This window comes from Polyodon spathula, chromosome 2 (genome assembly GCF_017654505.1).
Source record: "Polyodon spathula isolate WHYD16114869_AA chromosome 2, ASM1765450v1, whole genome shotgun sequence".
NCBI lineage: Eukaryota > Metazoa > Chordata > Actinopteri > Acipenseriformes > Polyodontidae > Polyodon > Polyodon spathula.
Genome location: NC_054535.1, coordinates 60,700,582 through 60,715,346, shown reverse-complemented (window position 1 = coordinate 60,715,346; position 14,765 = coordinate 60,700,582). Strand labels below are relative to the sequence as shown.

General features: G+C 44.0%; 1 protein-coding gene across 3 annotated transcripts in view; it reads right to left on the bottom strand.

The window, feature by feature from the left end:
- The window catches only part of vldlr (very low density lipoprotein receptor), a 137,144-nt gene that overhangs the window by 67,899 nt on the left and 54,480 nt on the right, over positions 1-14,765 (bottom strand). For all 3 annotated transcript variants that reach the window (XM_041226143.1, XM_041226153.1, XM_041226163.1), the window contains one exon: positions 2,868-2,987. In XM_041226143.1, coding sequence (XP_041082077.1) covers positions 2,868-2,987 — 120 coding nt within the window. The remainder of the gene's footprint in view (positions 1-2,867; positions 2,988-14,765) is intronic.

The following is a 14,765-nucleotide window of genomic DNA, read 5'->3' as shown; positions in this document are numbered from 1 at the left end:
GTCATTATGCAAAATAGCAAGCAATGTACAGTTGCTGGCTTAAGTTGCTAAAAGCAGTAATTGGACTGTCAACAAGGCCTGCTTAGTACCAGATTGGGGTTGGTAAAACCCCGGTCAGTACCATGTCATAACAGGGAATGTATGGGTTGGTACCTGTACTCTGTACATTAATGCAACAGAGCAAACCCTCTGTAGACAAAGGAACCTCCAAGACTGCAGTGGCACTTTTGATCAATGGCATAAGCTCCACCGTTACAGGGAGAGTTTAACCACAGTGGGATGCACCATCTGACTGCACGTCCTCAGATGGGAAATGTCAGCGTCAGAAAATACTAGATGCAGAGCGCCAAGGAGAAATGCGCACAAAAAACTTGCAGAAAATCTGTTTGATACAAACAAGTACTGTAGGGTTGCTATCTCTGCTTGTTAAAGACAGTAACAGGATTGTCAACAAGGCCTGCTTGGTACTAGATAGGCAAGGCTTGCTTTCCATGCATCACAGGGATAAAACCCAGGCATTATGCAAATAGCAAGCAATGTAAAAGTAAGAATGTACAGTTGCTGCCTCAGCTTGTTAAAGACTTGCTGGCCAAGCAATGCTGTTTGTACAGATTCGGTGCCTGTAGCACAAGGTAGGTACATTTATGCAAAATGGATGTTACACGCCCCCTCTACCACTCTAGACCATGCACCAGCCAAAGCTGGACATTTCTGCTGAAGCAAAAACACCTCTGTGCAATAGGGTGGGAGCTGCAGCTCTTCTATACAGTACTTACTGTAACATGGCTGGTGCAGTCTACAGTACCTGTAACAAAAAAGCCCTGCTGTCTCAGACAACATAAGCAGCAACAATGCTGTATGATATGCTACAGGCAAAAGTACTGTTAAGATAACGTTGAGTCAAAACTCAAGCCAGGTTCGCTGCTCTTAAGTACCTGCACAGTGCCCAAGCACTAGTACAAGCACTGGCTTAATGCAACACAGCCTTAAGACTGGAGGAAGCCTGCTGTCACCAATAGCCTTAGCAGTGGTGTTGCAAAACAGCAACCGAGCTACAAGATTCTGCAGGTAGTCAGACCCGAAGCAGCTCAGAGCCCAGTGACTGCTAATGAATCAGCAAATGTAACCTTGTTCATTGTACCAGCAGGAACGGGAGCAAGTCTGCGACCTACAGTCAACACAGGAGCGATATAGGGATGCCCACCTGTAACGCTCTTGGCTGACCAATAGTTCTAAAACCAAAGGAAAGCCTACTGGTTAGCCAACAGTCTTCATACTAATTCTGCAAGCAGATCTTAATGTGGCAACCAAACTCAGATAAAAAAAAAATGCATGCAGCCTGACCCAGCGTGTCTCTGCCTAACAGGACAGCTGAACCCAGCAACCACATTTGTTTCTCTACAAAAAAAAAAAAAAAAAAAAAAAGCCATGAGAATATTTTACACTATACAGCCTTCAAATACATAAACTATATTAGATGTTAAACATTTATTTTTATGCTTTGACTAAAGCTAGCAGCTTGAACAAACTAGCCAACTTAAAGTGTTTGATACCAGGGAAGGGGCAGCAGAGAACAAGGCCGCCGGGGGACTGAACGAAAAACCACGGCTGTGTGCACAATACGTGCAAATACTACATGCAATTTAAAAATTACATTAATAGTGTAATACACAAGCAAAAAGCAGATAAGTATCTTATTCAACATTTGTTCATAAATCTCAGGCAATAAAAGGAAAAATTACGATGTTAATGTTAGATATTCCAAAGACTGCCATTTAGGTTAGATGGTATCAAAATGATTAATACCCATGAGGGAACCAATCCATTGTAATAAGACAGTTAAATACAAAACTTAGTAAAAGAAAGCAAGCCAGTTCATATAAGAACAAAAACCATAATAGGAACATTAATACAATTTGAAATGAGAACGTACAGCAAAAAGTCTAGTTAGTAAAAATACATTCAGTCTTTAAAGACAGTAGGAGTCCTAGCTTCTGACAGAATAAGGCAGTGTTCCATAGTGTTTGAGTCTTACAAGAAAAATCCCTTCCTCCCATATTTCTATTCACCCTCTGAATAACCAAACAGCCCCGCATCCTGTGATCTAAGAGTGTGACTAGGGGTGTACAGGGTTAACTTCTGCAAATAAAACGGGGTGCTAATCATGGAGGGCTTTATAAAAGTTAAAAGCAAAGCCTTACATTTATTCTAAACTGCATGTTGCACTATGGGGTTTTGTGGTGTGTTTGACAAGCCCTGTGTTGCATATGTGCAACAAGAGGAGACACTTTCACTTGTTTGCTGAAGTACGTCACTTCCACAACTTGTTTCGCCGTTTGGAGCAGTTCGTTTCCCAGAGAACTGGCATACGTTTTGTTTCACATTGCTCTGTTTCAACTTTTTGCAAAGTGGCAAAAGTACAGAGTCCCCTTCCACGTGAACAGGGACCTCCATTTTCAAATGATTCTCCCCCCTTCCCCTCCCTGCTCACTTGGTTTGATACACATCCTGGTGCGATTATATGGTTCTCAGAGGTTTCACACATCACTTCAAGCAAACCGAACCACATTTCAATCCATAAGGGGTCAAATGAAGTAGGTGAGACAGTGCAATTTTTTTTTTTTTTTATATATAAAAGTTAGGTTTGCTGGTGCAAACAGATTGACAAAACAAACCACAACTGCACTGCCATTTAAGTCAGGTGTTCCCAAGCCACCACAATTAATGTAGCTTATGCCCCCCCCAATTTGTGTACAAAACTAAAGTTATATTTTACAATCTATCCCAGAGTTTGAGAACGATAACCACATTAAAACTTGATTTGATGCTCAAATCAATCAATTAAAATAAATAAACCTGCATCTTACCACCACATGTTTTTCGATCAATCAACTCTAGACCCGGAGTGCAGCCACATTCAAAGCCAAGAACGAGATCTCTGCAGATGTGAGAGCACCCACCATTGTTCATCAGACATTCATTTAAATCTAAAAGACAAAAACGGGAGAAATTGGCTTACTCATGGCATTATTCAATAAGATAGTTGATATATTATGTTCCATAAGTGAAGGGTTAAAATGAACATAAAGTTGGTTCTGTGTAGAAGGCTACGATTTATATATCCTGTTTTTGGGTACAGAACAGCCAAGACAAAATAAGGATGTAGCAATTCACGGAAACACTGTGGAAAATTCACCATGTTCGAAGAAATGAGTATGTGGCCAAGAGAGTGAAGAGAATGGTCTCATGTGTGGCAGAACCAAGTTGTTTTATGCATATTAGGAATTAAACTAAACTGTTAAAATACTTACAGAACAGGAGTAGTAGTGATGATATAGGGTTATATTGCTGTAGACCATAAAGCATAAAACCTGCTTTAAGTATATAAAATGTTAGGTTATTACCATAACCCTGTTTCCCTGAAGGCAAATGACAACCATTACCGAATGAGAAGAGCCCTCTCTGACAGTCAATCACGGAGCATATATAAAAAAATGCTGCCCTATCAGGGCTCTGCCATTTTCTTTCAAAAACAGAGGTCAGCTGGGGACACAACCTCAAAAGGGTAATGGTTGTCATTCTCCTTTTCAGGGAACCAGGGTTATAGTAATACCCTAATGTTCCCTTTCAATTCGAAAGGCAACCCTTACAGAATGGGAAAGTTGTTCCAAAGCTGGCTCCAGATTACCGACAGTACAGCCCCATGGTGATAGCATCAGAGCCTGCATGACGCCTAAGGGAATACCGCCTGCAACACTCGAGCCCAGAGAGGGTCTCACTCTGTTTGTAACATCAAGGCACTAAAAAACTCACAAATGTTTGACTACCTGTGCATGTAGCAGCATTGCATAACTCATCTAAGGAGGCACCATGAAGGAAAGCCCACAAAGTTGCCTGGCCCCTGGTAGAATGAGCCGTAATGACCCCCGGTAACAGGGAGTCCATCTGTTCACATGCCAAGCGTATCGCATCTGTCACCCAGTGCGACAGACGTTACTTCGGTAGGGCCTGACCTCTAGAGCGTGACCCGTAGCAGACAGTCCAGCCAGCCGTTTTGTCTCCAGGATGTCGTCCTATCCAAATAACAGCACAGAGCATGAACGGGGCATAGCGTGTGTTGACTACAGTCCTCCTTTGACTCGTGCAGGGGAAGTCAGAAAGTTTCCAAAAACCATTGATTGGTTAATATGGAATGAGGATACCACCTTTGGCAAAAAGGATGACTTGTTCTTAATGTTACCCGCGAGTCAATTCCAGTCAAAACCATACATCTGTCATCAATGGACAGTGCATGAAGCGCACTTACGCGTTTGGCAGACGTAATGGCTATTACATGCCACTTAAGGAAATGGGGTGCAGTTCTGCTGACGCCATGGGCTCAAATGAGGGACCTATAAAGGGCTTGCAGTACCAGTTCTAGATCCCACTTGGGGACCACACTTCATGGGAGGAGAGCCACTTTAAGAAATTGCACTGCCAGGAAATGTGCCCCAGGGGACATAATCAATTTTGTCATGGCATAACTGATATTGCTGCCAGGTATACCTTCAAAGTGGACGCTGATTTTCCTGCATCAAACAAGTGTTGTAAGGTGGTTAATATAGCCTCAAAAACCAGACAAGTCACAGGATCGTGACCTGCGGCAAGGCACCAGTCTTGGAAAACTTTCCATTTATGAGTACTGGGCTCTAGAGCTGGGCTGGGTTTGGGTGCCATAATAGCCCCTCCGCTTGGCTCAGGAGGTCCTTGTGCAACAGGAGCTGCCACAGCAGATCTGACATGTCAGAGGAGAGCAAGCCAGGGGCATCTCTGCCATCTGGGTGCAACCAACAAAACTTGTGCACTCTCCACCCTGATCCTCTCTATAGTGTCAGGGGTAATAATGGTATCTGAGGGAATGCATCCAATAGCCCATATGGCCAGGAGTGAGCTAGCACATACACTCCCAGGGGCCCCCAGTCTCTCTCCATAGAAAGATCATAGGGGACAATGAGTGGACTTAGGTGTGGCAAAGAGGTCGACACTTGCTGGTCGAAACCTCTCCCAAATCTGTTTCACCACGTGAGGAGGCAGCCTCTACTCCGGGCTGTCTGGAGCTCTTCTGAACAACAGGTCTGCTACCTTGTTGTCCACACCAAGGAGGTGAACTGCCCTGACGAGGCGCAAGTTTCTGTTCTTCCACTAACCTCTTACTCCTCTCCCATTCCAGACTGCTCCCCAGCCCAGGCTGGAGGCATCTGTAGTGACCACTTTCCTTCTGTGAGGGGATCCGAGGGGGAGACCCGAGGTGTAGATTGCCAGGACGGAGCCACCAGGTGCATCCTGAGCATATTTACCCAGGCTTGAAGCGGGCGCATTCTCAACAGCCCTAGTGGAAGGATGAGGTGGCTGCCATCAGCCCCAGCAAACTTTGATATACCTTGACCTGTAGAAGAGCGTCCTCTGAATAGGGAGAGAGTGTGACCTCCAATAACCGAATTCTGTCTTTGACAGCGAGGCAAGCAAGCTCAGAGTTCAGTTTGATCCCCAGGAACACTGTGGACTGAGACGGTACGAAGTTGCTCTTCCGTTGATTTATTGAGAGCCTTAACTTAGTCGCATGATCTGACAGGTTTTGCGTGCGTCTCTGCGCGTGCTTTTGAATGCACGCAAACTAGCCAAATCATACAGATCGTTCAGGCTCCGAATACCCCGCAGCCCGAGTGGAGCCAGTGCTGCATCCATACACTTGGAAAACGAGCGGGACACCAGCGAGAGGCAAAAAAGGCAGCAGCACCCAGAATTCGTACGCGTTGCCTTGAAAAGGCAAAGCGCAGATATTTTCTGTGCGTGGGACGGATTGGGACATGGAAGTAGGAGTCTTGCAAGTTGATCAATGTGAACCAGTCACCCGGTTGGATGGACTGGATAATACGCTGTGCTGTCAACATGTTGAACTTCCTGTTTGAGGAACAAGTTGAGGACCCTTTTGGGCACCAGGAAGTAGCTAGAGTAAAAGCCGCTGAGGGCATTGCTTGGGCTTACCAAGCGTACAACATTCTTCCTTTGAATATTAGCGATCCTGTTGAAGGAGCATCACCCTCACTGGTTTGACAGTGGTGGGGAGCACACCCTTTAAGGGTGGCGGACCTATGCAGAATTGTAGAGCGTATCCGTGTCTCAGGTGTCGTGTCCCCTTGCCACGGGTCGTTGGTCAGTTCGGTTGTGGGGGGGGGGGGTGGCAGCCCAGACCCCTCAGGGGCGGTCTCCCTTGGGCCCCAGCCGTGAGCCGGAGAACCGGTTACCCCCGGCCTGCGGTGGTCGCTGGCTCTGCCTGCTTCTCTGGGGTGGAGGGAAATGTTCAGACACTTTCACACCAGCTGGCTGCACATGACACCTTGGGCACTGACTAAGCTAGAAGGCGCGAAAACTTGGGAGGCGACCTCCGTGGCCTTGTGGGACCTCAAGGCTCACATCAATGGTCGCTCCAATGCCCTGGTGTAATGGGGGCGTCCAATAGCGCCACCTTCTCTGTCTCTATGACCTTGGCTTGTGTCAGCTACAAATGCCGGCGGGCGGCCACCAACGCCGCCAGCGACCTCCCTGATGATGCCTGACCTAACCATTAGGTCAGTCATTGCCTTAGCTACCGCCTGGAACTCCCCAGAGTCCACTTCTGTAGCACTTTCCTACAGCCTCTCCCAACTGGTTCTGGTAGAGCACCGGTATGGCCATGGCATTTGTTGCTCGGACCAACAGCGCTGCCAATGCGTAAGCCTTTTTGGAGCATCGCATCCGCTGTCCTGCAAAGCTTGGACAGACAGGTTGGGTCCTTAACCCCCTTGGTGAAGGTGGAACCTTGCAACAAAACCCTGACCGTGTCCCCAATAGTGAGAATGTGCCTAGGCCCGCTTCTTGGGCTCCTGCAGTATGAAGCGGAGACTCTGCTGTTCTGGAGGCTGAGGATGCAGACGTTGGGTTGCTCCTGGAGGAGTGCACCAATTCCAGGAAGTCCTGGCATAAAAAAGGTCATGCTGTGGGTGCCCTTTGTTGGAGGAAGCAGTTCCCCTTTCCCCTCTTGTTCTGCTGGCTAGGGAACATCCATGGCTGCAGTTGCATACTGCACTAGGGCCCAGAACTCTTCCTTCTGCGACACATGTGGCAAGGAGCCTCCCACTGTAGCCTGCCTGATGGAGGTGGCTGGGTCCGAGACGTCCGATCTGGATGTCAACAAGGACAGCTCGCCTGGGCTAGGGGGTCTAGGCAGAGGGGATGGGGAACGAGACTGTGGTGGCTAGGGCTGCCCAGTGGTAGGAGGCAGCCTGCCCTGTGACTAATAGGGACTCGAGCATGGTCTGCTGAGCCCTTGCAGCCAGTACCACGAAGCACCGCTCGGCTGAGTTGGGAGTCTTCGAGGCAAATGTGACATAGTCTGCGGCTAGGTGGAGAAGGGGAGCGGTGCCTGTGCAGCAACCACCTGTCCCCTGGTGAGCGTCCCCTCAAGGAGGTGTCTACACCTCTGTACAATCAGTGGGGGAGAGGAGGGTGACCCAGATGAGCATGAGAGCTCCTTGGTCACTGCAGCAAGGGGGATCCTGGATGACCTCTGGAGGCTCTTGGACCACTCTTGGAGAGACACTGCTTGGGATAGTGCTGCTCTCTGTCGCTTAGTTATCCTTGAGAACTTCCTACAGGGAGAGCAGTCCAGCTCACCTGCCAGTGCTTTGGCTGAGTGTTCTGGCCCTAGGCATCTGGAGCAGAACCAGTGCTCGTCCTGCCTTGGTAGATTTGCCGCGCACTGGTGGAACCCAGAGAAGGACCCAATCAACTGGACAGACATGGCTTTGCAGGTGAATTGCTGCAATCTGTGCCGGGCTGTAGATGTTTTAGAGCAATTCACCGGTGCTGAATTAAAAACCGGTGCCGGGATTGGATCGGACAACGCGGTTGGCGGAAGTCTCCTTACAGCACCACAACCGCTCCTCACACTGTATAACTACGAGACCTTGTGCAGTGAAAAAAAAAAGTAATAGCTGCCGCCAATCTCAGCAGAGTGGTCGAAACCAGCTCTAGTCAGTAAACGGACGTGAGAATAAGGCGAAAGCACTCCAATGCTTGAAAGCAATTTTACCATGGAATTTTTATAAATGTGGATAAAATCCAACAAAATCAGCCAATTTTGGTTCAAGAAAGCAAAACGCAGTCTGAACCGTCTCAGTCGGATGAGAGAAAATGGCGATATGCTACCGTGAGGACGTCCCTCTTCAACAGGAGGAGAGGGACTTCCCCCTCACAGCAGGGCCCTGATAGGGCAGCTTTTCTCTTTTTACATATGCTCAATGATTGACTGTCAGAGAGGCTCTTCCCATTCGGTAATAGTTGTCATTCGAATTGAAAGGGAACTAAAGATTCTAAACAAGACAGTGAATTTCTCTGACTATTGCATCTCCGGTCTTGCCTGTAAAGAGAATTCACAGTTCAGGTCAAATTGAGCAATTAATCTTGTAACTGTTAAAAAGGTAGCTGACTAATATTTCATGTCTAGAGAAATTTGCAAATAACTTTTGTAAATCAATAACCATTGATGGCATTGTTTTAATAAAATGTAAAAATTACATTAACATTTACCATTGTTCCTGACATTTTTCTGATTCAGTGTAAGTGCTCACCCGGCGTATTAAAATCCCACCTCTGCTCACTAATAAGAACATAAGAAAGTTTACAAACGAGAGGAGGCCATTCGGCCCATCTTGCTCGTTTGGTTGTTAGTAGCTTATTGATCCCAAAATCTCATCAAGTAGCTTCTTGAAGGATCCCAGGGTGTCAGCTTCAACAACATTACTGGGGAGTTGATTCCAGACCCTCACAATTCTCTGTGTAAAAAAGTGTCTCCTATTTTCTGTTCTGAATGCCCCTTTTTCTAAACTCCATTTGTGACCCCTGGTCCTTGTTTCTTTTTTCAGGCTGAAAAAGTCCCTTGGGTCGGCACTGTCAATACCTTTTAGAATTTTGAATGCTTGAATTAGGTCGCCACGTAGTCTTCTTTGTTCAAGACTGAACAGATTCAATTCTTTTAGCCTGTCTGCATATGACATGCCTTTTAAGCCCGGAATAATTCTGGTCGCTCTTCTTTGCACTCTTTCTAGAGCAGCAATATATCTTTTTTTATAGTGAGGTGACCAGAACTGCACAATATTCAAGATGAGGTCTTACTAATGCATTATACAGTTTTAACATTACTTCCCTTGATTTAAATTCAACACTTTTGACAATGTATCCGAGCATCTTGTTAGCCTTTTTTTTATAGCTTCCCCACATTGTCTAGATGAAGACATTTCTGAGTCAACAAAAACTCCTAGGTCTTTTTCATAGATTCCTTCTCCAATTTCAGTATCTCCCATATGATATTTATAAATGTACATTTTTATTTCCTGCGTGCAGTACCTTACACTTCTCTATTAAATGTCATTTGCCATGTGTCTGCCCAGTTCTGAATCTTGTCTAGATCATTTTGAATGACCTTTGCTGCTGCAACAGTGTTTGCCACTCCTACTTGTGTCGTCTGCAAATTTAACAAGTTTGCTTACTAAACCAGAATCTAAATCATTAATGTAGATTAGGAATAGAGGACCTAATACTGATCCCTGTGGTACACCGCTGGTTACCACACTCCATTCTGAGGTTTTTCCTCTAATCAGTACTTTCTGTTTTCTACATGTTAACCACTCCCTAATCCATGTACATGTGTTTCCTTGAATCCCAACTGCGTTCAGTTTGAGAATTAATCTTTTGTGCGGGACTTTGTCAAAAGCTTTCTGGAAATCTAAATAAACCATGTCATATGCTTTGCAATTATCCATTATCGATGTTGCATCCTCAAAAGAATCAAGCAAGTTAGTTAGACACGATCTCCCTTTCCTAAAACCATGTTGACTGTCTCCCAGGACCCTGTTACCATATAGGTAATTTTCCATTTTGGATCTTATTATAGTTTCCATAAGTTTGCATATAATAGAAGTCAGGCTTGCTGGTCTGTAGTTACCTGGTTCAGTTTTGTTTCCCTAACCTCCTCCTTGAATGTTCTCTTGCTGTTGTAATATTGGAAAAACATTTTGGAATTGGTTTTAGCTCCCATAGCAATGTTCATTTCTATTTCTCTCTTGGCCTTTCTAACTTCCTTTTTGACTTGCGTTTGCAGTTCTGTGTACTCTTTCTGTGTACTTTCTTTTTGGTCCTTTTTTAATGCTCTGTAAAGTGCCTTTTTTGCTGAATATTTTTTTTAATTGATCTATTAAACCATTTTGGCAATTTAGTTTTACATTTAGATTTGTCTACTTTAGGGATGTAATTGTTTTGCGCCTCTAGTACTACATTTTTGAAGAACAGCCATCCTTTTTCTGTGGATGTTTTCTCTATTTTACTCCAATCTACTTCTGTTAGTGTCTGTTTCATACCTTCATAGTTTGCTTTTCTAAAATTGTAAACCTTAGCTTTAGTCTTTACTTTTGGGGTTTTAAAAAACACTTCAAATGAGACCATGTTGTGGTCTGAGTTTGCCAGTGGTTCTCTGACCTCTGTTTTAGTTATTCTGTCTTCGTTATTTGAAAAGACTAAATCAAGGCATGCCTCCCCTCTAGTCGGTGCCTTGACAAATTGTGTTAGGAAGCAGTCATTTGTCATTTCCACCATTTCAATTTCATCCTTCATGCTACCCACCGGGTTTTCCCATTTTATATGGGGGAAGTTGAAATCCCCCATTAGTATGGCTTCTCCTTTGCTACACGCATTTCTAATGTCATTGTATAACAGATTATTTTGCTCACCGTCTGAATCTGGCGGTCTATAGCATGCTCCTATTATTATGCCCTTTGAATTTTTGTCCGTTATTCTGACCCATATTGATTCGGTTTTATTTTCTTTGTCCAGGTTTAACACCTGGGCTTCAAGACTGTTTCTTATGTATAGCGCTACCCCTCCTCCTCTTCTGTCCTGCCTGTCTTTCCTATACAGTGTATACCCACAAATATTATACTCGTCCCCATCACTCTCAGATAACCACGTTTCTGTAACACCTATCACATCATAGTTGCTTGTTAGTGCGTTAGCTTCAAGTTCTAGAATTTTGTTTCTGATACTTCTAGCATTTAGATAAATACATTTAATGGTTGTCTTACCTGAGTTATTGTTCTTGTTTTGATGCAGTCTCCCTTCTGTTTTTTTGTTGATTTCTCCCCCTTTCCTTTCTAGTTTAAATGCTTCTGAACCTGCTCGAGGGTCTTTTCTCCAAGTAGACTGGTTCCTTTGTTATTTAAGTGCAGTCCGTCCCGTCTGTACAGATAGTCCTCGTTGTAGAATGTGGTCCAATGATCAAGACAGGTGAAGCCTTCCCATGTGCACCACGTCTTCAGCCATGCGTTTATTATTCCCAACTGTCCATATGGTCCTTTGCAAGGTGCCGGTAGTATACCAGAAAATACCACAGTGGTGGTTTTCTCTTTTAATTTCCTTCCTAGCTCTCTGAATTTGTTTTGCAGGGATTTTGGTCTCTTCCAATGTTGTTTGTACAGATGTGGGACGACTACTACCGGGTCGTCTCCTGTTCATTCTAGGAGCCTGTCCACGTTCTCAGTGACGTGCTTGACCGAGGCTCCCGGAAGGCAGCACACTGTTGTAGTAAGGGGGTCCAAACTGCGAATTGAACTTGCTGTGTTTCTCAATATGGAGTCCCCAACAATCACAATCATCATCTTTTTTTCCCTGCTTCTGCCTACCTGAACCCAGCTGTTCTGACCTATCTCCCTGGTGGCTTTCAGTCTGTTAGGGGTGATGCAGACTTCCATGAATTGTGGGTGTGCCACTTCCTCAAGATCCTGTTGCTGTCTCACTTCTTCCAGCTCCATTTCTAGCATACTTACTAGTTTATGCAAATCCTGGATCGCGCGGCACTTTACGCACACTTGGTTTAGCTCCACTGGGTTTTCTTGGATTTCGCACATCATGCAGGTGTCACAGATTACTGGCTTGAAGACCATGTTGAGAGTTTTTTTTTTTTTTGAAGTTTAGTTTCTTCTACAGCTGTCAGCCTGCTTTTAAACTGCTTCGAAACTGCTCTGTACTTTTCCACGCCTGTACTTCTCCCACTCGCAGTGGCTGGGAAGACTGCCTCGTTTAACTGCATTGTTCTGCTGTGCTGTTGGCTCCTCCCCTCACCCGTGTCTCAGAGCGGTGCTGAATTTGAATCAGCTGCTCCGAGTTTCAGCTTGTTTGTTATCAGAAAAAACACACGCGGCTGTTTGACTGAGCTGCTGCTGCTGCGTTTCCCCAGTGTCCTCTGTTTTCTGATTAAAGCAATTCAAGATGCAATTTCTCCTTACTGCTTCTAAACTGCTCTGTACTTTTCCACGCCTGTACTTCTCCCACTCGCTGTCGCTTCCACTCATAAGCCAAGCGTTTTACGAGAAATTCTCCTCCTGGTTCAATAACTCTTATCCTCAACAAACATGTCTTAAACTTGAATGCCAGGTTGGCTTATATCTCAAAAACCAGTTAAAAAAACTTTCTATGAAGAACCTTAGTAATAGCAAACAGTGGGGAAATGAATCACTAATAAAAAAACTGCTTAAGAAATCAGATATCTAAACATTGCAAGCAGACAACCCCAATTCAACTGCTAACACTGCTACTTCGAGTTGTGCTATACTAAAACACATTTGGTTCTTTAAGAAGTCTAGCTCAATCTAGTCAAGACAAAACTATTTGTTCATTAGACCTCATTCCTACAAAACTACTGAAATATCTAGGATTGAGTTCTACATTTTGCAGTTTAGCCCAGTCTGCTCTGAGAATACCAGACTGAGTGCAATTGTTAGCATTGAGACGGCACCAAACCATGGGGGAAGCAGCAATTTGCTTTTTGAGCAGAATGAGGAATTGATCCTCACAATCAAAAACAGATAATAGAACCTTAAATTAGGTCATGTCATTAACAAACGGGGCGAAGCAGGGCATCAATAAAATTTGCCAGCAGCGGTACAATCTAATGACATCTTAAATCTTAACTTCAGTCTCAATATAGGAAACACTGGAGCTGAAGCCACTCATCTTTCACAACAGCCTAGTCAAATGGATAATGTGCTCTTCCTCAGAATGGATTCAGAGTGACATTGTGAATCAATTTCCTACTTGCCTAGCTGCTCAGTTTGGGTGGGCAACCCGATCTGGGTATTGACTGGGTGGTATGATGGACTTCACTGTGCTGAAAGGTATAAAAATCAGAGCCTTTGAAATTCTTGTACCCTTCTCCTGTTCTGTGCCTCTCTACCACTTTATCCCTGACTTTTTTCAAAAATTCCTTGGTCTTCAGGCAGAAGTGTTAAAGGGACTAGGAGCTCTTAAAATAAACAAATCCCCTGGACTGGATGAGCTCCTCCCAATAGTACAAAGAAATGAATGAAGTTATTTACAAACCGCTAACCAAGATCATGCAACAGGTTTCTTGACACAGGGGTTGTACTGACAGACTGGAGAGAGTTGCAAATGTAATACCGATCAACAAAAAAAGAAGATAAAACCAAACCAGGTTAATACAGACAAATTAAACCCAACTTATTATATGTAAACTTAGATACAAAATGGAAAAATTACCTATATGGTAACTGTATCCTGGGAGACAGTCCGCATGGTTTTAAAAAAGGGAGATTGTGTCTCACCTCCATTTTTTTTTTACCCTGGTTCTCCCAAATTTAGTGTGCCCAATTATCTGTATCCTCGGCTCACCACTCACAATACAGCAAAAATGATTTGGTGGTTTGTGCAATATTATGCTACTGTTGCTTTAATTGGAAGAGATACGTGCTGTGATGTTGCTGCTCATTGAGTTCTGTATTTTAATTCAGTAAAAAGAAAAAAAAAAAAAGCAGCAAACTTGTACACTTTGTGAACCCGGCTAAACATTCCCAACTTACACGGTTATGCTGTCTTTGTGCACACGCATTTGCGTTTTACTCTTGGTAGTGTAAGAGAGTTCGGGTAATCGAATACACAAAAAGGTTGCACCTTGTGCATTGAAATAGGAAACCATTCAAAATTCCCATCCCTCATCCTAACAAACACTTAAAATAATATTCATAATACAAAATAACAATCCTACTTTGATCATTGTTATTGTGTAGCCTCTCCCAAGTCAGCGCCAATCTTGCTGAGCGATACTAGTGTGTCCTGGAAAGATTCCGAATGGCATTTTTGACCTGAACATATTTGATTCCAAATCAAAATGTTAGAAAATTCGATTGTGTATCTGGGTATCCATTGGGACATCTTACTGTGAAACAATCCAAACTAAATGTTGAATTCAAAGCAAATAAAGCTGCTGTTTTATCTGCAAGTCTGGGAAACTGACGCCAAACAAGGTAAAACATTACTATGTCAAAATGTTAGTCTTAATTTTGATAATTAAATTTATGATTTATTGATTTCAGCGCTTTCCTTTTGGCTTATTGGTTGCTTAGTTGTACAAAACCTGATTTGTTAAAGATTTGCCATGTCGCGGGAACGAGTACCAACACCACAGCACTTCGGTACACAGTCTCAGATTCTGACTGTACAACAAATATGTATAACAAGTTCGTAATTGTTTTAAAAAAAATGGGTTTGTAAATTTAGCTTTTTGAAACACTGGCCCGTTTTCCTGGATATATACACTACATTAGTTAAATGTAACCGGCCCGGTCTGGCCTGTGGTGCTTCATAACCTACGGTTAATGTCAAACCCTGTAGAACACATCCAT